Source organism: Salmo salar, chromosome 16 (assembly GCF_965601325.2).
Source record: "Salmo salar chromosome 16, fSalSal1, whole genome shotgun sequence".
Taxonomy (NCBI): domain Eukaryota; kingdom Metazoa; phylum Chordata; class Actinopteri; order Salmoniformes; family Salmonidae; genus Salmo; species Salmo salar.
The window spans coordinates 4,261,141-4,285,845 of record NC_138306.1 but is presented as its reverse complement, the minus strand read 5'-3'; the positions used below and the strand labels follow the sequence as shown (position 1 = coordinate 4,285,845).

Sequence of the window (24,705 nt, the reverse complement as noted above, 5' to 3'; positions counted from 1 at the left end):
TTGTATTGGGTAGAAAACATTAACGTGGAGTCATGGAGGCAAAAAGGACAATGTCGGAGTTAATTCAATGACAGAAAAACTGTGAAATGGAGATTTGAAGGGAGGGCCAGAAAAGTAATTTTTAAGAAAGATTTGGTGATAGCAGTGTCCAGATTTTAGTTTCAATTTAACCCACCTGAACAGTAGGCTACAGTTCCCTTGCGTGCCATAGGCCTATTTGAAGTCCCCATCTTGTGACTGTCGAATTAGTATAGCGCCTCACAATCATCACACGCAACATAGCCAACATATGAAACATAGCCAACATATGTTGCGTGTGATGATTGTGAGGCGCTATACTAATTCGACAGTCACAAGATGGGGACTTCAAATAGGCCTATGGCACGCATGTGGACACTGACTGTATATTTATAACCTCTCACATAGCCTTAATATTAACTCTTACAGAATTAATAATTTCTTGCAGTAAAATGATACACCACATTTTGCCTAAATGTGGGCTATGGAACAGGAGTGGAGAAATATGATTTATTTCTTTCAGCATCTTGAGAGAATGCGAATGCTCAGTTAGATACCATCTGTAGAGGTGCTGTCTTTATCAGCATCATAAAAGCTGAAACTATTTCAACCACATCAAATATGCATCCAAGCCGAACTGAAATCTAATCAGAAACATGTTGGGTCATTTTCACAGCTTTCTATTTCCTTACAACTGGTCAAACTGATGTAATTTTGGGATTTTGCACAGAAAATATTTCCAGTTTTTTAGAGCTATTGCATTTTCTCCCCAGTCCCTAAACATCTTTGCTCCACGAAAGAAACAGAGATTACAGAGAATTTTACAGATTGAAGCATTCATTCTATCGATTTATGGCATTCTTCTGGTGAGCAAGGGTTTATTTAGTCTTCTAGGGCAAAATATAATGACGGAAGAGAAGCTACATGCACAGTGCAATCGGAAAGTATTCAGACCCCTTCACTTTTTCCACATTTTGTTACGTCACAGCCTTGTTTTCTCATCAATCTACACAAAATAGCCCATAAAGACAAAGTGAAAACAGGTTTTTAGAATTTTTTTCAAAAGTATTACAAATGCAACAGTATTCAAACTCTTTGCTATGAGACTCGAAATTGAGCTCAGGTGCATCTTATTTCCATTGATCATCCTTGAGATGTTTCTACAACTTCATTGGAGTCCACCTGTGATAAATTCAATTGATTGAACATGATTTGGAAAGGCACACACCTGTCTATATAAAGTCCCACAGTTGACAGTGCATGTCAGAGGAAAAACCAAGCTATGAGGCTGAAGGAAATGTCAGAAGAGATCCGAGACAGATTATGATTATGATTATGTCGAGACAAAGATCTGGGGAAGGGTACCAAAAAATGTCTGCAGCATTGAAGGTCCCAAGAACACAGTGGCTTCCATCATTCTTAAATGGAAGAAGTTTGGAAGCACCAAGACTCTAACTAGAGCTGGCCGCCCGGCCAAACTGAGCAATCGGGTGAGAAGGGCCTTGGTCAGGGCGGTGACCAAGAACTCGACGGTCACTTTGAAAGAGCTCCAGAGTTCCTCTGTGGAGATGGGGGAACCTTCCAGAAGGACAATCATCTCTGCAGCACTCCACCAATCAGACCTTTATGGTAGAGTGGCCAGACTCTTCAGTTAAAGGCACATGACAGCCCACTTGGAGTTTGCCAAAAGGCACCTAAAGGCCTCTCAGACCATGAGAAACAAGATTCCCTGGTTTGATGAAACCAATATTGAACTCTTTGGCCTGAATGCCAAGCGTCATGTGTGAAGGAAACTCATCACCTAGCCAATACCATCCCTTCGTTAAAGCATGGTGGTGGCAGCATCATGCTGTGGGGATGTTTATCAGCGGCAGGGACTGGAAGACTAGTCAGGATTGAGGGAAAGATGAACGGAGCAAAGTACTGAGAGATCCTTGATTAAAACCTGCTACACACTGACTCGGTGACAGGGTTCATCAGGAAGTGCATAGAGATGTTGTTCCTACTGTGATGACTAGAAGTTATCCAAACCAGAAACCGTGGATAGATGGCAGCATTCGCACAAAACAATCCGCAAACTACCACAAGCAACCATGGCAAGGTGATTGGGAACATGGACGTGTACAAACAGACCAACTATGATCTCCATAAGGCAATCAAAGCGGCAAAATGTCAGTACAGAGACAAAGTGTATTCAACGGTTCAGACAAGAGATGCATGTGGCAGGGACTCCAGACAATCACGGATTATAAAAGGAAAGCCAGCCACATTGGACGCCGACACCTTGCTTCCGGACAAGCTAAACACCTTCTTTGCCCGCTTTGAGGAAAACAACAGAGCAGCCGACATCGGCCCCCGCTCACGAGGACTGTGGGCTTGCGATCTCCATGGCCGATATGAGTAAGACATTTAAGCGTGCTGACCCTCGCAAGGCTGACTGGCCAGACAGCATGCCAAGCCGCGTACTCGGAGCATGCACAGACCAGCTGGCTGGAGTGTTTGTGGACAGATTCAATCTCTCGCTATCCCAGTCTGTTGTCCCCACTTCAAGATGTCCACCATCGTTCTTTTATCCAAGAAAGCGAAGGTAACTAAACTAAATGACTATCGCCCCGTAGCACTGACTTTTGTAATAATGAAGTGCTTTGAGAGGCTAGTTAAGGATCATATCACTTCCATCTTACGTGACACCCTAGACCAGGCCTGGGCAATTCCAGTCCTCGGGAATTCTCTCACTTTCATCAATTCTGTAAGAGGTTGAGCTATTTCAGAATAAGACGTAATAAAGTGTCTCACAAAATTAAAAACCCCCAGGGTTTTCTGAACGTGCAAGGACTGTTTGGTCATGCCAATGAACGAATGTTGTCGATGCCGGTGCTAGTAATGTTTTTCATGCCTTTAGAAATCGAGATCCCCAAATACGTTACCTCCGTTTTGCCAATAGCGCTTTTTAATGTGATGCTTTATGGCCCCGCTCTGCCAAATAGTTTGCCAGTGTTGTGAGGTCGCGTATGTGAGTATCTTTGTCTTTTGAGACTAACAGCAAATCGTCAACGTAATGCGCCATAACAGACTCCTTGAATTTACACCTTTTTAGCAATGATTTTACGCATTTACAATGGAACCCGAACCATTGCCAAGACTCCTCATCCACCGGGCACGACCAACATTCGTTCTTATCTATCATGCTGTACCCTTCCGAGTCTGAGGTAATGGATGCTAATAGAGCTGCCAAATCAGCCATTACAGGTGTTATCCTAACTGAATGTTTGTTAATCCACGGAAATCTACTGTGATATGTCACTTCCTTCCCTTTCTCACTGGGAATAAAGGGCTGTTACCACAGGTCGGTTCTTATGAGTATACTCTTTTCCAGTATAATCGGGATATCCTCCACCACCGAGTCGTTAATTAGATACTTCTGTGTCGGTGGCGTGGGAATTCCCTCCTCCACAACAGGTTTACCCCCTTAGATAAAACCTCAGTCCAAGGCATCTTTTGTCCATAGTTCGCAAAGATTATCCAAAACCAAAATTGGTTCAATCCCAGCTACCATAAAGACTGAGCCTGGTATTTTTATTGTACCTATTGTTAATGGCATGGGTAGTAGTTGCATAGCTTTAGATTATGCCCTAGTTACTCCTAGTTTTTACCAGTCACGTCATAGTTGTCAGTCATCTTTATTTTATTTTACCCTTATTTTACCAGGTAAGTTGTCTAAAAAGACATTCTCATTTACAGCAATGACCTGGGGAATAGTTACAGAGGAGAGGGGGGGATGAATGAGCAGTTCTTTAATTTTGGTTTTATCGGTTTTACCTTTCTGTTGATAGAACGCTGACACTACAACTCTTGTGTATTGAGCTTGTGATTTCTCCTTGACGTCACTGCATCACTGCACAACAGCATCTTTGAGTTCTTCATTTGAAATTTTCCGTCAGCAGGGAAATGCTGACCAATTTTATCAATACACCATAGGCAAGGCTGTACATTGCAATATGAATTTCAATACACACAATAGGGAAAGGGGATACCTAGTCAGTTGTCCAACTGAATGTGTTCAACTGAAATGTATCTTCCGCATTTAATCCAACTCCTCTGAATCAGAGAGGTGCAGGGGGCTGCCTTAATCGACATCCACGGCCCCCGGGGGAACAGTGGGTTAATTGCCTTGCTCAGGGGCAGAATGACAGATTTTTACCTTGTCAGCTCAGGGATTCAATGCAGCAACCTTTCAGTTAATGGCCCAACACTCTAACCACTAGGCTACCTGCTAATAGGCTGGATAGTGAGGTGATTTCCCAGGTGATGTCCCACAATAAGAGTAACAACGCTAATATGTGTGCAAACTCTTCACAGTTGTGTTATCTTGGTGTCACTGAGTAGGCTGATACCAATGTATCTTGGGTCCATAAAAGTGGGTAAGGCTATATGCCCCCAATATTCCACAATTTCAATTTATGTTTAACTTTTTTGTGTAAAATTAACAACTTATTGTCTTTTGTTGAATTTATATAACAATGTTCCAACCTTATTTAGCATTATCTAGTCTAAATATGGCATTATTCCACTATTTGTATCCGTTTCCATCAGTTTCATTGGGGGACTTTTATTTTAATTGTAAACCGCAAATCCCACTATTGTGGCTAATCCTTATTGTGGCTAGCTTCACACAGATGCCAACAGGAATGGAATGTCAATACGACCGGGCTGGGCCAGCAGCAGTGTAGGATTTGTAAGGGATAATCAACAAGGGACTATACATTCTATGGAAAATAATGAACGTGGAAGCTATGTTCCACAACGTGTTAACAGAGTGGACCTGACCTTCCACGGAGTTGCATTATTTTCCAGAGAACGCATAGTCCCGAGTTGATTATCCCTTTTATACCATGGCTGTAATTGAACATATTTGCCACTATAAATGTGTTCATTTGCCGGTAGAAATGTGTTCAACATCCACTGAAGTAGCTAGCAAGTTTACTACGTTGCTACAGTAGTTGCCGTGGTAACCAAACAAACAGACTTGCTAGTTTTACTAACCAGACCATTAGTCATAGCTGCTTTTATGTAAATTGAATTCAGCAATAACAATACTGTTTTCAATTCGACTTTTGCTTTCAAAAGCAGCTCAAACAAAACATGTAAAAATGAACTATAGCTATTGAATTCTACCATGCAAATTACTGTAATGACCTGACTAGATCATAAAGGAACAATTGTCCAGACAAAGGAGAGAGTTTACGAACTTACGGTTTATTAACCCAACTTCACACAGGCTACTGTTTGGCCGTAGCCCACGCCAAATAAATGAAGGATACCCTATAAAACAACCGTGACCTTCTCTTGTGAAGGCCAGACAGTAAGAGAGAGAACAATGGCTAAACCTGGTCTTAACTTCCAATGCTCCATCCCCTTGCCCCCCTCCACACCACTCCACCCCACCAACCACCAGGATGCCCGGCATTTTTATTTTTATCTTTATTTAACTAGGCAAATCAGCTAAAAACAAATTCTTAGTTTCAATGACAGCCTATGAACGGTGGGTTCCCTGCCTTTTTCAGGGGCAGAATGACAGATTTTTACCTTGTAAGCTTGGGGATTCAATCTTACAACCTTTCGGTTATTAGTCCAACACTCTAACCACTAGGCTACCTGCCGCCCCATCAGAACATTCCAGGCATTCCCGTGATTGGCAGATATCAGGTTGATTGGCATGTTGGACCCCGCGAACACTGGGTACTGGTAAGTACAACACAACCAACTAACAGCATAACACATAACACACAGCTGTCTGTGTGGGTCGCTACAATACCGTGCATCATAGGGAAATAATGCAAGCTCTAGAATGCCTTTCAAGGCAATCAGAAAGGTATTATTCAACAATGCCATGGTATAAATGCAAATAACAGATGAACAGTCATTAGTCTATTATAATCAGATTGCCTTGTGACATTATTCAGCAGGCCAAAAACTCCATCCCACCTGAACAGGCTGCAATTACAGGCATCTTTTTTCAAACAGTTCTTTCACAAAAAGGGTGTTATCATCATTTTCACAATTTCAGAGTGTTATTTTGACTTCATAGTGTGGAAATATAATTTTAAAAACCTGCACTGCCCATTTAAGGTACTCTTTGTGTTTAGGTAGAACAGTGAACGACTTACAGGAGAGAGTGGAGAGGATGTGCTAGAATAGCGGTACAGGCGGCTCACAATTGGCCCAGCGTCATCCATGTTAGGGGATGGTTTGGCTGGGGTAGGCCGTCATTGTAAAATATTAATTTGTTCTTAACTGACTTGCCTAGTTAAATGAAGGTAAAAAATGTTTTTAAAGATCTGAACCCAGGTTTGCAGTGCTACATGTATGCTGGAGGCAGCAGCTTAGACCGCTAGACCACCCCAGGACACAATAGGGCACTACTTTTGGCGAGTGTAACATAGACCTACTGTATAAACACATTATCTCACAACAGGACTAACAGTACTGTACGTATTTATGAATGTATGAGCTCTGTTGTGGAAGAGGATCGACAAATAATCTCTCCTGAAGATGGAATGCTGCATATGAGTGACTCGTGAATATCTGAAATTGAATGCTTGTGAGAAGTTTCACAGAGAGAGAAATATTCATTTTTCACAGATACATTTCAGTGTAGGAATGGAACAGGTTATGAAATGGTATTGTGCGAATGTGTGTGTGCATGCATCTGCATTTGTGTGCGTGCGTGCATATGTGTGTGTAATGAAAGATAAAGTGAGGGAGAGAGGAAAATAAGAGTAGAGGATGGAAGGAGGACAAGAAGATGGGGAGGGAGAGGAGGATATAGAGGGTGAGAAGGAGGATGGAAGGCGGAAACGAGGATGGAGGAGTAGAGGAGGATGGATGGAAGAGAAGGAGGGGAGAGGAGAGGATGGTGGGACGAGGACATTTACAGAACAGCCATGTCAGCCACCCAAAGAGAGGAAGGGGGGAAAGAAAGAGGAAAAGAAAGGGTGACAGAAAGCAGAGGGTGTTAGTAGTGAAGGAGCGAGTGCAAGATACTTTCAGTTAAAAGAGGGAAAAGAGACAGGGGAAAAAATATTTACAGATGAACCACATCAGTACAATACTGTAAATAATCGTGTTAACTATACAGATGTCAGATCTTAATTTGATCACTCTTTTGTTGTGTAACATTTTCCTGTGCATCAGGAAATTCAAATGAGCCTTGAGAAACCCGCAGTTCTCTTTCTTTCCATGCAGTCGAGTCATTCGGATCAGTGGGGCCATATCTGTGACCGACCACCTTGATTCAGTCTTATGTAGTAACATTTAAAATGCTATTTTTTACATTGGATAAAAGTAGAGACTCTAGAAAAAGGTATATCATACACTGCAGTTGAGGAACAATGGGAAAGTAATTCTGCTTTGAAAGTTGATAAACTTGTAACACCACTTTTGAGAAAATGGCCCTTGTGTGTTTTGGTACAACTACTGGAGAGCTCTTCTTTGTTTCCACCCATTCCGCATCGTTCACACCCTCTTAAGCCTTAGTCCCACCCATCTCTTTATGATTCAAGTGAGGCCATGTGGTAAACACACGCTATATCAAATCTAAGTTTATTTGTCACATGCACAGGATACAGAAGGTGTAAACGGTACAGTGATAGTACTTGCATAGTAGCAATATAAAAAACAGAGAGTGTCCAGATAAAAATATTTTATCGTTATTAGATGACCCTTACCCGACACACTTGTCTAAATTGATGGGTCATGTGAAGGAAATGCTATAACCACTCCTCACCCACATCTAGCTAAGTGGATGGGTCACTACTGTCTAGAGATGTACACATGTTCATGTAATACAATCGATGGCTGTAATAAATCCCAGACACACCTGCTAATTTGATGGGTCATGTAATAATCCAGCCGAAGTGGAGTCTTTTGTTTAAACATGTACAGTTGAAGTCGGAAGTTTACATACACTTAGGTTGACGTCATTAAAACTCGTTTTTCAACCACTCCACAAATTTCTTGTTAAAAAACTATAGTTTTGGCAATTCGGTTAGGACATCTACTGTGTAAATGACACAAGTCATTTTTCCAACAATTGTTTACAGACAGATTCTTTCGCTTATAATTCACTGTCACAATTCCAGTGGGTCAGAAGTTTACATACACGCAGTTAGTTGACTGTGCCTTTAAACAGCATGGAAAATTCCAATAAATTATGTCATGACTTTAGAAGCTTTGGATAGCCTAATTGACACAATTTGAGTCAATTGGAGGTGTACCTGTGGATGTATTTCAAGGCCTACCTTCAAACTCAGTGCCTCTTTGCTTGACATCATGGGAAAATCAAAAGAAATCAGCCAAGACCTCAGAAAAAAAATTGTAGACCTCCACAAGTCTGGTTCATCCTTGGGAGAAATTTCCAAACGCCTGAAGGTAATCAAATCAAATTTATTTGTCACATACACATGGTTAGCAGATGTTAATGCGAGTGTAGCGAAATGCTTGTGCTTCTATTTCCGACCATGCAGTAATATCTAACAAGTAATGTAACCTAACAATTTCACAACAACTACACAAGTGTAAAGGAATGAATACGAATATGTACATAAAATATATGAATGAGTGATGCCCGAACGGCATCGGCAAGATGCAATAGATGGTATAGAGTACAGTATATACATATGAGATGAGTAATGTAGGATATGAAAACATTATATGAAGTGGCATTGTTTAAAGTCGCTAGTGATACATTACATCAAGATGTCAAGATGCAGTAGATGGTATAGAGTACAGTATATACATATGAGATGAGTAATGTAGGTTATGAAAGCATTATATAAAGTGGCATTGTTTAAAGTGGCTATTCAGCATTCACACAGGTGGGTCAATTGACTCTAAGGGGATTTTATTAAGATCCGACACCTTTGTGTTCTCCAGTAACCCTGGTATATATCAATGTCTTTGTTGTGATGTTACTCTTTTCCCTGATCGAAGACCCAGTTATGTGTGGAAATGTTGTCAGTCTAGTAAAATATCACTTTAACAGTATACAGATTCATTTCGTTTTCATTGAACTATTCGCTCAGTCCAGCACCTGGAAAAGGGTCCTTCTTGAATGTGATCATATTCCTGCCAAATCGTTCTCTTTCTTTCTTCCTTCCCTCTGTCCAGAACTGCCGTATGGCTGGGAGAAGATCGATGACCCTATCTATGGCAGTTACTACGTAGAGTAAGTCCTCCCCGCAAAACAAAAAACATTCGCAGGACATTAGCTAACATTCTCATTAAGTTCTAATCAGGTTTTGGTCTAACATTAGCATTATAACATGCAACAGACATTCAAAGAACATTCAACAAATGCTGTTCTAAGAAAAGTAATTTCTGTCTTCATTGGTTACACAGTAAAGGGGTTACTGTAATATTCACAGTACGTTATTTGCCACTAGCTGTCTGTAAGTTACTGTAATATCCTAGCAATGACACACAATACTGTACAATTTACTGTATTCTAGTGTAAAAAAGTCAACGTTACTATAATCGGAATGAAGGAAATACATTGAGGGAAGACTGGGTTTGTATTTTACAGTATTTTACTGTAATTAAATGGGATTGGTGCAAGCTGGTTGGCTGCTAGGTAATGTGTTTGCATACAGTACCATTCGAAATACAGATTTTTCACTGCCCACAACATCTTTGTTTGCCACAGATTTAGGACAAAATCCTGACATAACACTTTCACCTCAATCATGCACTGATTTCTATTTGAGCTACATTCACCAATTTCAAATTAGATGTGTGTTCTCACCCAAGTATCAACGACTACATTGCAGACACCTGCCAAATCTCACAACGCAATGGCTAGGTGTTGAACATATAAACTAACCACATCATTATGATGTAGCAATCTGATGCCCATGCAACAGTGCAATGTAATCAGCCTGGAACATAAGCATTGTTTTAGTCAATGTGTATCTGTCTGCCGTGGAGAAGGGAACACAAAACACACTGATGCTGCTGGATTTCACTGTCATAGTCCTGTTCCCTGCAGCCACATCAACAGAAGGACCCAGTTTGAGAACCCTGTCCAGGAGGCCAAAAGACGACTGGAGCAGCAGCAGCAGATGCAGGACCAGGGACTGTCAGCTCTGCCTTTACCTAGTATATACAGAGGTACAACAATACCCCCTATACTCCACAGTACTACCACTCTACTATATAGCCAGGGACATTCTGCTCTATTCAGAGATAAAGATATATATACTATACATACAATATCAGCCCTGGTCACTACATTAAAAAATAGAATTTACCATTTTAACTCTTCTTATGATCAACAGAGACATAATATGCTCAGGGTTGGCATTATGGGTTGGGAGGGGCCTGCCTTACTGCACCTCCTTGCTTGTCTAAATAAAATATATACATATTTATCATTTATTTGACCGAGACCCGCCCCGACTGAAAGACACATCAATCTCAGATAAAGCATTCGTGCGAGTGAAATAGTGCCCCTCTGTCTCCGTATGTGTAGACTATGTATCTGATCCTGTCTGGGCAGAAGGAATGTGGCATGTCATGTTTTTTCGGGACAGACAGCATCAGATACATGGGCTACATATAATAAGACAGAGCGGAGCGAGAGGGCTCACTCTTGCCAAAGTCTGTCCTGAATAAGCCCACTTCGCTTCTACGGGCATAATATGCAGACCTAAGCTTGTCGCCTTCATTCCTGCCTTTGGGACAATGACTCACACTGTTAGGGCGGCGACATGAGCGTCTCATTGATATTTTACCAAAATTACAGTGGGGAAAAAAGTATTTAGTCAGCCACCAATTGTGCAAGTTCTCCCACTTAAAAAGATGAGAGAGGCCTGTAATTTTCATCATAGGTACACTTCAACTATGACAGACAAAATGAGAAAAAACATTTCCTGAAAATTACATTGTAGGATTTTTAATGAATTTATTTGCAAATTATGGTGGAAAATAAGTATTTGGTCAATTACAAAAGTTTATCTCAATACTTTGTTATACACCCTTTGTTGGCAATGACACAGGTCAAACGTTTTCTGTAAGTCTTCACAAGGTTTTCACACACTGTTGCTGGTATTTTGGCCCATTCCTCCATGCAGATCTCCTCTAGAGCAGTGATGTTTTGGGGCTGTCGCTGGGCAACACGGACTTTCAACTCCCTCCAAAGATTTTCTATGGGGTTGAGATCTGGAGACTGGCTAGGCCACTCCAGGACCTTGAAATGCTTCTTACGAAGCCACTCCTTCGTTGCCCGGGCGGTGTGTTTGGGATCATTGTCATGCTGAAAGACCCAGCCACGTTTCATCTTCAATGCCCTTGCTAATGGTAGGCTTTGTTACTTTGGTCCCAGCTCTCTGCAGGTCATTCACTAGGTCCCCCCGTGTGGTTCTGGGATTTTTGCTCACCGTTCTTGTGATCATTTTGACCCCACGGGGTGAGATCTTGCGTGGAGCCCCAGATCGAGGAAGATTATCAGTGGTCTTGTATGTCTTCCATTTCCTAATAATTGCTCCCACAGTTGATTTCTTCAAACCAAGCTGCTTACCTATTGCAGATTCAGTCTTCCCAGCCTGGTGCAGGTCTAGAATTTTGTTTCTGGTGTCCTTTGACAGCTATTTGGTCTTGGCCATAGTGGAGTTTGCAGTGTGACTATTTGAGGTTGTGGACAGGTGTCTTTTATACTGATAACAAGTTCAAACAGGTGCCATTAATACAGGTAACGATTGGAGGACAGAGGAGCCTCTTAAAGAAGAAGTTACAGGTCTGTGAGAGCCAGAAATCTTGCTTGTTTGTAGGTGACCAAATACTTATTTTCCACCATAATTTGCAAATAAATTCATTAAAAATCCTACAATGTGATTTTCTGGATTTTTTTTTCTCATTTTGTCTGTCATAGTTGACGTGTACCTACAGGCCTCTCTCATCTTTTTAAGTGGGAGAACTTGCACAATTGGTGGCTGACTAAATACTTTTTGCCCCACTGTATATAATTACGTCTGTCCAAAACATTATTCAAAATACTTTACCAGAGAGCTTGACTTAACCACACAGGATCATTAAATTGTTTTTGCTGTGGATTCACAAGTGCATAGGCCTATGCTTATTTGGGAAGCCAGCAATTTGGGCAGCACGTGTGGCAATAGGCCTAGCTGCTTATTGAGTTTCGGCTGTCAGTGAAAAGCATCAAAAATGTGTGTAGATAATGTGTCTTGAGTATAATTTAAAATATTGAGACAAGAAGAAGGGGAGGGGTGTGTGGCTAAGACATGGGTGTCTCTCTCCAGAATGCATGCACTCCGCTCTCCAGAATGTGCTCCGATGTCTCCGCTAATTCTTGTACGTTCATTATTCCATTGTGTGAATTGTATGTAACCAGTAGGCCTAGTAAATATACCGTTAATTCCAGTCATTTGGTTTCATAAATTTCTGTTAATGCATGAATTACAGTAATTTATTGTTCTCATTCTCGGAGTGGAAACGTTGTTTGCAGAGTGTTGCTTTACAGTCCCCGCTGTTCCATAAGGTGTTTTTTTATCTGTTTTTTAAAACTTCATTAGGGTAGGGGGCACAATTTTCACCTCCGGATGAAAAGCGTGCCCAAAGTAAACTGCCTGCTACTCAGGCCCAGAAGCTAGGATATGCATATAATTGGTAGATTTGGATAGAAAACACTGTAAAGTTTCCATAACTGTTAAAATAATCTCTGAGTAAAATAGAACTGATATGGCAGGCGAAAACCTGAGAATTATCCATCCAGGAAGTGGGATTTTTTAGTTGTTGTTGTAGTTTTCTACTGAATGCCATTACCGTATCCATTGACTTAGGACTCAAATTGCACTTCCTATGGCTTCCACTAGACGTCAACAGTCTTTGGAAATTGTTTCAGGCTTGTATTCTGAAATATGAGGGAGTAAGACCAGTCTGAATGAGTGGACCCTGCAGTGTCCCAGAGGTTTTTCGTGCATGCGACTGAGAACACGCCTTTCTTGTTTTCCTTTTATAGTGACGAAGCTTTTGTCCGGTTGAAATGTTATTGATTATTATGACTATATGACTAAAAACAACCTGAGGATTGATTATAAATATCGTTTGACATGTTTCTACGAACTTTACTGATACTTTTCAGATTTTTCATCTGTCTGTTGTGACTGCCTTTGAGCCTGTGGATTACTGAACAAAACGCGCGAACAAAACGGAGGTTTTTGGATATAAAGAAAGGCTTTATCGAACAAAATGAACATTTATTGAGTAAATGGGAGTCTTGTGAGTGCAACCATATGAAGTTCATCAAAGGTAAGTGATTCATTTTATCACTATTTCTAACTTGTGTAACTCCTCTACTTGGCTGGTAACTGTTTGTAATGATTTGTCTGCTGGGCGCTGTTCTCAGATAAGCGTATGGTATGCTTTCGCCGTAAAGCCTTTTTGAAATCTGACACCGTGGTTGGATTAACAAGAAGTTAATCTTTAAACTGATGTATAACACTTGTATGTTTTATCAATTTTTATAATGAGTATTTCTGTTTTTGAATTTGGCGCTCTGCAATTTCACTGGATGTTGGCCAGGTGGGACGGTAGTGTCCCACACCCCCTAGAGAGGTTAAATCTAATTTACTGCTTGCGTCAGTTACTTGATGTGGAATAGAGTTCCATGTAGTCATGGCTCTATGTAGTACTGTGTGCCTCCCTTAGTCTGTTCTGGACTTGGGGACTGTGAAGAGACCTCTTGTGGCATGGCTTGTGGGGTATGCATGGGTGTCCAAGCTGTGTGCCAGTAGTTTAGACAGACAGCTCAGTGCATTCATGTCAATACCTCTCATAAATAAAAGTAGTGATCAAGTCAATCTCTCCTCCACTTTCAGCCAGGAGAGATTGACATGCATATGCCCTGTTCTGAGCCAATTACAATTTTCCTAAGTCCTTTTTTGTGGCACCTGACCACAAGACTGAACAGTGGTCAAGGTGCGACAAAACTATGGCCTGTAGGTCCTGCCTTGTTGATAGTGTTGTTTAGAAGGCTTAGCATTGCTTTATTACAGACAAACTTCGCCCCATCTTAGCTACTACTGCATCAATATGTTTTGACCATGACAGTTTACAATCTAGTGTTACTCCAAGCGGTTTAGTCATCTCAATGTGCTCAATTTACACATTATTTATTACAAGATTTAGTTGAGGTTTAGGATTTAGTGAGTGTTTTGTTCCAAATACAATGCTTTTAGTTTTAGAAATATTTAGGGCTAACTTATTCTTTGCCACCCACTCTGAAACTAACTGCAGCTCTTTGTTAAGTGCTGCAGTCATTTCAGTCGCTGTAGTAGCTGACGTGTATGCCGTTGAGTCATCCGCATACATAGAAACTCTAGCTTTACTCAAAGTAGGTGGCATATCGTTAGTAAAAATTGAAAAAAAGCAAGGGGCCTAAACAGCTGACCTGGGAAATTCCTGATTCTAACTGGATTATATTTGATAGGCTTCCATTAAAGAACACCCTCAATGTGTCCATATGTCAAAGGCATTAGTTTAATTTTAATTTGAGATTTTTATCATTTTAATTCATATTTTTATGATTAACCAGGTGACAATAATTTTTAAAAACAAAAACGTTATTATTGAAATGAAACTGTTTAACGAAAATGCGAATACAAAAATAATCAGAACTGCCATGCAGATAGGTAGAAATGGTAGGAAAATTGTAAGCTTCCCCAAACTTGAAACTCACGAGCTGCCTATTGTCTTTATTATAACACCCAGAAGGTCCCGTAAAAAACTGGCCAAATCAAATGCCTGTTCGTTCTGGTGCCAGCCCTGGCAATACTAAGGATGTGGGTTAAATTTCCACAAGAATCACATACAAATACTATAAAATCATCTGCTAAATGGCATATAATATTAGATACAGACAGTACAGTGCACTCCACTTATATTGAATGCTGTATTAGCAATCAACCGCTTATAGTGATAAAGTTGTCCTGCATGGATGTATTCACTATAAGAGGGATTATTATTGTGCCTGAGTTTGGCCTGAGTGGGTAACACTGCAAACTCTAGTCCACATATGATCCCTGTGCCGGAGACTGGGCTTTACTTCCTGGTCCTGCCTAACGGTTTCTGATATATCTCTCTTCCCTCACCGCATAAAAAAAATAAATATATATATGCATATACAGTTGAAGTCGGATGTTTACATACACCTTAGCCAAATACATTTAAACTCAGTATTTCACAATTCCTGACATTTAACCCTAGTAAATATTCCCTGTCTTAAGTCAGTTAGGATCGCCACTTTATTTTAAGAATGTTAAATGTCAGAATAATAGTAGAGAGAATGATTTATTTCAGCTTTTATTTCTCTCATCACATTCCCAGTGGGTCAGAAGTTTACATACACTCAATTAGTATTTGGTAGCATTGCCATTAAATTGTTTAACTTGGGTGAAATGTTTCGGGTAGACTTCCACAAGCTTCCCACAATAAGTTGGGTGAACTGTGTCCCATTCCTCCTGACAGAGCTGGTGTAACTTAGTCAGGTTTGTAGGCCTCCTTGCTCGCACATGCTTTTTCAGTTCTGTCAACAAATTTTCTATGGGATTGAGGTCAGGGCTTTGTGATGACCACTCCAATACCTTGACTTTGTTGTCCTTAAGCCATTTTGCCACAACTTTGGAAGCATTCTTGGGGTCATTGTCAATTTGGAAAACCCATTTACGACCAAGCTTTAACTTGTTTGGGATAGGGGGCGGTATTTTCTCGTCCGGATGAAAAGCGTGCCCAAAGTAAACTGCCTGCTACTCAGGCCCAGAAGCTAGGATATACATATAATTAGTAGATTTGGATAGAATTCTAAAACTGTTAAAATTGTGTTTGTGAGTATAACAGAACTTATTTGGCAGGCGAAACCCCGAGGACAAACCATCCAGGACTTTTTTTTTGAGGTCACTCTCTTTTCAATGGGTTTCTATGGGGATCTAGATTTCTAAGGCACTTGCTTGTAGTTTCTATTGCTTCCACTGGATGTCAGCAGTCTTTAGAAATTGGTTGATGTTTTTCCTTTGAGAAATAAAAAAGTAGGGCAGTTCAGAACGAGGGTCGAGTCTAGTGTACTGTTTGTTAGGGGCGCGACTTGAAAGCTCGCTCCACTTTGTTTTTATCCGCTATTGATTGCAGTTTATCCCGTCTTAAATTTTATTGATTATTTACGTAAAAAAATACTTAAAGTTGTATTAGGAAATTTGTTTGAAATGTTTGGATCAAGATTACAGGTAACTTATTAGATATTTTGTGGTCATATTGCGCAAGTTGGAACCGGTGTTTTTTTTTAAATCAAACACGCCAAATAAATTGACATTTTGGAGATATAAAGATGCAATTAATAGAACAAAAGGACCATTTATGATGTTTATGGGACATATTGGAGTGCTAACTGAGGAAGATCTTCAAAGGTAAGGCATGAATTATATCGTTATTTCTGAGTTTTGTGTCGCGCCTGGCGGGATGAAATATGATTGACTGTGTTTGTTTGATGGGGTGCTGTCCTCAGATAATAGCATGGTTTGCTTTCACCGTAAAGCCTTTTTGAGATCTGACATGGTGGCAAGATTAACAAGAAGTTAGGCTTTAATTTGGTGTATTGCACTTGTGAATGTATGAAAGTTAAATATTTGTAATAATTTATTTTGAATTTCGCCCTCTGCAGTTTCACCGGATGTTGTCGAAACGTTCCAAAAGCGGAACCCCTTTCCGAAACAGGTTTTAACTTCCTGACTGATGTCTTGAGATGTTGCTTCAATATATCCACATAATTTTCCATCCTCATGATGCCATTTATTTTGTGAAGTGCACCAGTCCCTCCTGCAGCAAAGCACCCCCACAACATGATGCTGCCACCCCCGTGCTTGACGGTTGGGATGGTGTTCTTCAGCTTGCAAGCGTCCCCCTTTTTCCTCCAAACATAATGATGGTCACTATGGCCAAACAGTTCTATTTTCGTTTCATCAGACCAGAGGACATTTCTCCAAAAAGTACAATCTTCGTCCCCATGTGCAGTTGCAAACCGTAGTCTGGCTTTTTTATGTCGGTTTTGGAGCAGTGGCTTCTTCCTTGCTGAGCGGCCTTTCAGGTTATGTCGATATAGAACTTGTTTTACTGTGGATATAGATACTTTTGTACCTGTTTCCTCCAGCATCTTCACAAGGTCCTTTGCTGTTGTTCTGGGATTGATTTGCACTTTCGCACCAACGTACATCCATCTCTAGGAGACAGAATGTGTCTCCTTCCTGAGCAGTATGACGGCTGCGTTGGCCCATGGTGTTTACACTTGCGTACTATTGTTTGTACAGATGAATGTGGTACATTCAGGAGTTTGGAAATTGCTCCCAAGGATGAGCCAGACTTGTGGATGTCTACAATTCTTTTTCTGAGGTCTTGGCTGATTTGTTTAGATTTTCCCATTATGTCAAGCAAAGAGGCACTGAGTTTGAAGGTAGGCCTTGAAATACATCCACAGGTACACCTCCAATTGACTCAAATGTTGTCAATTAGCCTATCAGAAGCTTCTAAAGCCATGTCATAATTTTCTGGAATTTTCCAAGCTGTTTAAAGGCACAGTCATTTTAGTGTATGTAAACGTCTGACCCACTGGAATTGCGATACGGTGAATTATAAGTGAAATAATCTGTCTGTAAACAATTGTTGGAAAAATTACTTGTACCATGCACAAAGTAGATGTCCTAACCGACTTGCAAAAACTATAGTTTGTTAACAAGAAATTTGTGGAGTGGTTGAAAAAAGAGTTTTAATGACTCCAACATAAGTGTATGGAAACTTCAACTGCATATATATATTTTAGGACTGATTATTCTACTGTATTACTGGCCTACTCTAACCCCCCCCCCCCCCCCCACACACACAATTCTCCAGAGAAGCCCCAATTCACGAGGGACCCCACCCAGCTGAAGGGCTCCTTTCTGTCCACGGCTCTCCAGAAGAGTAACATGGGCTTTGGCTTCACCATCATTGGAGGGGACGAACCAGATGAGTTCCTGCAGGTCAAGAGTGTCATACCCGAGGGCCCCGCTGCACAGAATCAGAAGATGGACACAGGTACTGTGTTTTAGGAACTAACCACACACACACAATTTAGTTGTTACAAAATCATGAAATATATGAAGCCACATTCCTCTATGTGGGTGGGTGTGTGGGTGGGTGGGTGGTGCGGCATTTACCAAAGACGTGCTCCTCCAAACATATTCAAATTATTCAGGCATACAATAACATAACGGTCAGCCTAGGCTAGATCTTGCTTATTGAAAACGTGCCTCACACATACAATACCATTTATGGGAGCCTAGTATTTTTTATTTGAGGAGAAGTGCGATACGTAAAGGCCTATATTTGAAGCCAATTACCACAATGTTGACTGTCACCACTCCAAACATATTGAGCAAGCACTGGAGTTTTACATTTTTTGACTTGTTACTGTAGCCTATGCTATTTGATAAACTGTATCAATCCACTATGGACTAGGAAGAGAATATTTCGTGCCCCCAGGTGAATTGGAGTCGATGACAACCCAAAGACCGTCAATAACCTACAGAACTTGAGACAACAGCATACAGTTTTAAGCCATGAAATGCGTTGATTGGCCAATGAGTGGCCAAGCCCTCATCACGTCTATAATTTATTTATCCATCAAAACCCAGTACTTTCGCGCCACCGCTAGCTATGGCGCTCATAATTCCCACAGTGAAAATTGCTCAAATATTTCTGACACACCCCTGGACGTGCGCTAACATTTACCATTAAAATAGAGCCCTCTATCTCCCTCTTGCTCGCTCACTGTCCTGATTTCACTCTCTTCTGCTTGCTGTCTCCCTCTCTTTGACGTTGCCAAACATACACAAACACACACACACACACTCACAAACACCATCCCTGACTGATATTTGCTGGCCTATTTGAGCTGTGGTGTTGCTGTGTGGGAGGGGAGTATGTGTACGTGTGTGTGTGTCTGGACGCGTGTGTGTTTGTTAACCATCACCAGGTTGGCATAGCAGTACAGTGGCAGTGTGATGGTTGTCTCTTGGTGCCAATACACTCCAGATGGCTGGCATGTCCACAGAGACACACTGAGCCTCTGCTGCACACACACACAGACACACACACACACACACACACACACACACACACACACTCACACACACACACACACACACACACACACACACACACACACACACACACACACACACACACACACACACACACACACACACACACATACACACAGTGGTGTAAAGTAGTCAAGTAAAATAATTTAAAGTACTACTTAAGTCGTTTTTTGGGGGTATCTGTACTTATATTTTTGACAACTTTTACTTTACACTACATTCCTATTGAAAGTAATGTACTATTTACTACATACATTTTCCCTGACACCCAAAAGTACTCGTTACATTTTGAATGCTTAGCAGGACAGAAAGATTGTCAAATTCATGCACTTATCCCTGGTCATGCGTACTGCCTCTGATCTGGTGGACTCACTAAACACACATGCTTGGTTTGTAAATGATGTTGGAGTGTGCCCCTGGCTATTCGTAAGTAAAATAAACTAGAAAATGGTGCCATCTGGTTTGATTAATATAAGGAATTTGAAATGATACTTTTACTTTTGCTACTAAAGTATATTTAAGCAATTACATTTACTTTTGATACTTAATTATATTTAAAATCAAAACTTTTAGACTTTTACTCAAGTAGTATTTCCCCACACACTCACACACACACCCATGTAGAGCTTTGCCTTCATTCTAACTCTGCTGCCATACTGATATCATGGGCCTCTGTGACACTCTAGGGCAGGGGTCGGCAACAGGTGAAACCAGCCCACGAGTGTATTTCTTTGGCCCCCAAAATATTAATGTTTTTGGGGGATTTTAGTGTTTGGTAAAAATGTACTGTAAAATCACCAATTCAGCAAAGAAAATCTGTTCCCAAGTGTTCCTAAAAATAAAAAGAGAGACGTGATCATGTCTCAATGTTATCAAGGTAAATACAATCTCTTTTTGGGTATACTTTGTAAGTGCTATAATGTGCCTTGGCAGCAGCTAATGGGGATCCAAAATAAATACATAACATTTGCAGTGTACAAATTACCATCTGCTCTGACAAAAATTGTCCCCCAGCTGAATCTAGTTGCCTACCCCTGCTCTAGAGACATCGGCCTTCTTCTGTGTTTAGTAATTATACACACTCTATAGTTCGCTAGAGATTCCGATGATAGACTTAGCTGAGACACATTTGAATGTGTTTGTTCAGTACAGTATGTTTTTATACCTGTTTCAGACCATCTTCTTCCGTTTGATTCCTAATGAACAAGAACTCTGCCTCCTCCCCCTTTAGGTGATGTCATCGTCTACATCAATGACATCTGCTGCCTGGGCACCACTCACGCCGATGTGGTCAAACTCTTCCAATCTGTTCTCATTGGAGAAAGTGTCACCCTGGTCCTCTGCCGGGGCTACCCCTTGCCTTTTGACCCCGAGGACCCCAGCGGGGCGTCCGCCGGAAACTCCCTGACCCCCATTGGCATGGAACACCACCCCATGGTGGTGAACGGGCGTAGCAGCTACAACCATTACCTGGAGTACCTCTCCCTGAGCTCTCAGCTCCCTTCACTAGCCCAGCCAGGGGCACCCCACCCTGGGGACACCCACCTGGATGGGTCCTCATTACCACCCACCAACCCCGGGTCCGCTCCGGCCGTGACGCCTCGCGACGACAATGTCTCCATGGTGTCGTCAGGGGCGACGGGGATCACCGGTGGTGTGATCCAGGGGGTGGAGCTGCTGACAGTGACTATGGTGAAGAGGGCGGAGGGGTTCGGGTTCACCATCGCCGACAGCCCCACGGGCCAGCGGGTCAAACAGGTGGGGTGTTATTCTTGTGTTAACCTTCTCTGTATGTTGTACATTTTGCATTGTGTATTCTACTGCTCTGTCTGTGTCCGTTTGTCCATCCGTCCCTCTGTCTGTCGTCACCCCTACTTTTCCGTCCTCATACCTGACTATGTTCCGTGTTGTACAGGTGTTGGAGCCGGTTGTGCAGGACGGAGTGGGTCTGAATGAAGGAGACCTGATCCTGGAGGTGAACCAGCAGGGCGTGGCGGGGGCGGGACACGGCCGTGTGGTGGAGCTGCTCAAAGAGTGTCCTGTCGGAGCCGAGGCCACGCTACTCATACAGAGAGGAGGAGGGGAAGGTAAGTCTCTCTGTCTCTTGAACAGCCTCTTTCTGACTTGATTACCCTTTTCACACTACTGAGCTTAGCTGAGCCAAGCCAAAATGTACTAGGGTGGCTTGGTTAAGCACCCACAATAGATCCTAGAATGGACACAGTGCTGGAAATAACAATGCGAGGAGAAAATATCAGAGCCAGCATAATAATTGTTCAGGTTGTCACATAAGTGTCAAAAGGGTATCTATCTCGCTGTTTATCAGCATGTGTCTCTCTCTCTCTCTTTTTAGATTTTTATTTTCACTCAATGATAATACACCTTTGCAATCCTTATACGTACAGTATGTTCCACCTGCAGACACTTGTGGTTCAAAGAGGAGATTGATGAAAGATCTCAAATTATTTAGGTTGTCTTGAAGGATGTCTCTTTTTAAGCATTCACTGACAGACATACCACAACAGACCTGTTTCTACAGACCTATGTACAGTACAGTATTTAAGAGCTACTGGGTGCTTCATCATATAGGGAGCATTTGTCCCTCCCTTTCTCTCTTTTTTTTCCTTCTTGTATTTTCACTTTTATGATTGCACAGTTGGAATTTAGAGAGGGGAGATTGATGGATACAAAGAGGGGTACAGACAGGAAGGATTCTATCAGGAGAATCGGACCCTAGTCATCAAGGTTGTTGTGTGGTGCAGAATCGGCTGTGTTTGCACTTGACCACACTCTATCACTATCCTTTACGATGTATGTCCCTTTGTGCTTCTGAAATGAGTGGAAGAATGAAATACACCACCATCTTTGGCCCAAGGGCGTTGCTAATTACCTTAGGCTGCCTGTACCAGCCGACCCATAGAACAACTCACACACACATACACATAGGCACACATGCATACACACACATGCAGACTTGAGGACACACACACACATTAATACATACAGTGCATTTGGAAAGTATTCAGACCCCTTGACTTTTTCCACATTTTGTTATGTTACAGCCTTATTCTTAAAAGGATCTGACCCTTTTTCAAATCTTCGCCTAAAATGACATACCCAAATTAAAATGGATGAAATCGTTTTGTCAGCAATTTCAGACTCGACTCTTCTTGGGTATGATGCTACAAGCTTGGCACAGATCCTCTCAAGCTCTGTCAGGTTAGATACGGAGCATCGCTGCACAGCTATTTTCAGGTCTCTCCAGAGATGTTCGATCGGGTTCAAGTCCGGGCTCTGGCTGGGCCACTCAAGGACAATCAGAAACTTGTCCCAAAGCCACTCCTGCATTGTCTTGGCTGTGTGCTTAGGGTCGTTGTCTTGTTGGAAGGTGAACCTTCCCCCCCAGTCTGAGGTCCTGAGCACTCTGGAGCAGGTTTTCATCAAGGATCTCTCTGTACTTTGCTCCGTTCATCTTTCTCTCGATCCTAGCTAGCCTCCCAGGCCCTGCCCCTGAAAAAGATCCCCACAGCATAATGCTGCCACCACCATGCTTCACCGTAGGGATGGTGCCAGGTTTTTCTTCCAGACGTGATGCTTAGCATTCAGGCCATAGAGTTCCATCTGGGTTTCATCAGACCAGAAAATCAAATCAAACTTTGTCATATGCGCCGAATACAACAAGTGTAGACTTTACCGTGAAATGCTTACTTACAATCCCTTAACCAACAGTGCAGTCCAAGAAGAAGAAAATATTTACCAAGTAGACTAAAATAAAAAGTTATAATAAAAAGTAACACAATAAGAATAACAATAACAAGGCTATATACAGAGGGCACCGGTACTAGGTCAGTGTGTGGGGGTACAGGCTAGTTGAGGTAACCTGTACATGTAGGTGGGGGCGAAGTGACTTTGCATAGGTAACAAACAACCAGTGAGTAGCAGCAGTGTGTAAAAGGGAGGGGGGGGGGGGGGTCAATGTAAATTGTCCGGTGGCCATTTTATGAATTGTTCAGCAGTCTTATGGCTTGGGGGTAGAAGCTGTTGAGGAGCCTTTTGGTCCTAGACTTGGCACTCCGGTACCGCTTGTCGTGCAGTACCAGAGCGCCAAGTCTAGAACCAAAAGGCATGTGCCTTTTACTGAGGAGTGGATTCTGTCTGGCCACTCTACCATAAAGACCTGATTGGTTGAGTTCTGCGGAGATGGTTGTCCTTCTGTAAGTTTCTCCCATCTCCACAGTGGAATTCTGGAGCTCTGTCAGAGTGACCATTGCATTCTTGTTCACCTACTTGACCAAGGCCCAAGGCCCTTCTCAGTTTGGCTGGGCGGCCAGCTCTAGGAAGTCTCTTGGTGGTTCCAAACTTCTTCCATTTAAGAATGATGGAGGCCACTGTGTTCTTGGGGACCTTCAATGCTGCAGATATTTTTTGGTACCCTTCCCCATAATTATGCCTCGGCACAATCCTGTCTCAGAGCTCTACGGCAATTCCTTCGACCTCATGGCTTGGTTTTTTCTCTGATATGCACTGTCAACTGTGGGACCTTTCCAAAGGTGCAAAGCTGTCATCAAGGCAAAGGGTGGGTACTTTGAAGAATCTAAAATATATTTTGATTTGTTTAACACTTTTTTGGTTACAACATGATTCCATATGTGTTATTTCATAGTTTTGATGTCTTCACTATTATTCTACAATTCTACAATGTAGAAAATAGTTGTTTTTTTTAACACTTGAATGAGTAGGTGTGTCCAAACTTTTGACTGGTACTGTATATAAAAACAAAAAACTCTGCATACCTACCCAGCCTGGCAAGAGTGTCCCAAAGGGTGTTTAGTTTCCCCAGTGGGTATTCTCTGCTCTCCAGGCACCATCGCATGAGCCTGAAGCCACACTCTGAATTCACTTTTAGAAAGTTTGGCGAAAGGCGCTGAGCCTAATAAGGCATTTTTCGTTTCATTTGAATTTAATTCTAAGCAAGTTACAGCCTATATGCGCAATTTATAGAAAATAAATGTTCCTGCCAGCCTAGTGTTTCGCACTCGCAAATGCTTCACTATTTAGTTGTCGGCTATAGCCTTGAAATAATAGGCAAATAATATAGCGTAAATAATAAATTTTTGTTCCTTCTTAGGCTACCTGACTGGCTCCTGACCTATTTAAAGTGTTTATATATAAATCATGTAGCCTATTTGAAATGATGAGTGCTTATTACAGTCACATTTTCACGTTGTTTATTAAAACACTTTTCATTCAAATCAAATGGTTTGGTTTCAATACTTAAAAACCAAATGGTAGGTCCAGGTAGTCACAAAAATATAAGGGTGATTTTAATGAATGGAGCTAATTTACTGCGGCAATTACACACACAAACAGCCGAGGGGTGTTTGGCTCCATAATGGCCAGGCCCAAAGGATTCTGGTATGATATGGATGTGATGGCACAGCTGCTGCCTGTTAGACATGGTGTGACAGAGGGAAAGAGAAGAATAGGA

At 41.7% G+C, this 24,705-nt stretch overlaps 1 protein-coding gene across 9 annotated transcripts in view; it reads left to right on the top strand.

The window, feature by feature from the left end:
- Positions 1-24,705, top strand: part of LOC106573044 (membrane-associated guanylate kinase, WW and PDZ domain-containing protein 2) — a 324,009-nt gene that overhangs the window by 226,895 nt on the left and 72,409 nt on the right. For all 9 annotated transcript variants that reach the window (XM_014147683.3, XM_045696840.2, XM_014147669.3 and 6 more), the window contains 5 exons: positions 9,187-9,244; positions 10,064-10,185; positions 17,968-18,150; positions 20,449-20,975; positions 21,133-21,304. In XM_014147683.3, coding sequence (XP_014003158.3) covers positions 9,187-9,244; positions 10,064-10,185; positions 17,968-18,150; positions 20,449-20,975; positions 21,133-21,304 — 1,062 coding nt within the window. The remainder of the gene's footprint in view (positions 1-9,186; positions 9,245-10,063; positions 10,186-17,967; positions 18,151-20,448; positions 20,976-21,132; positions 21,305-24,705) is intronic.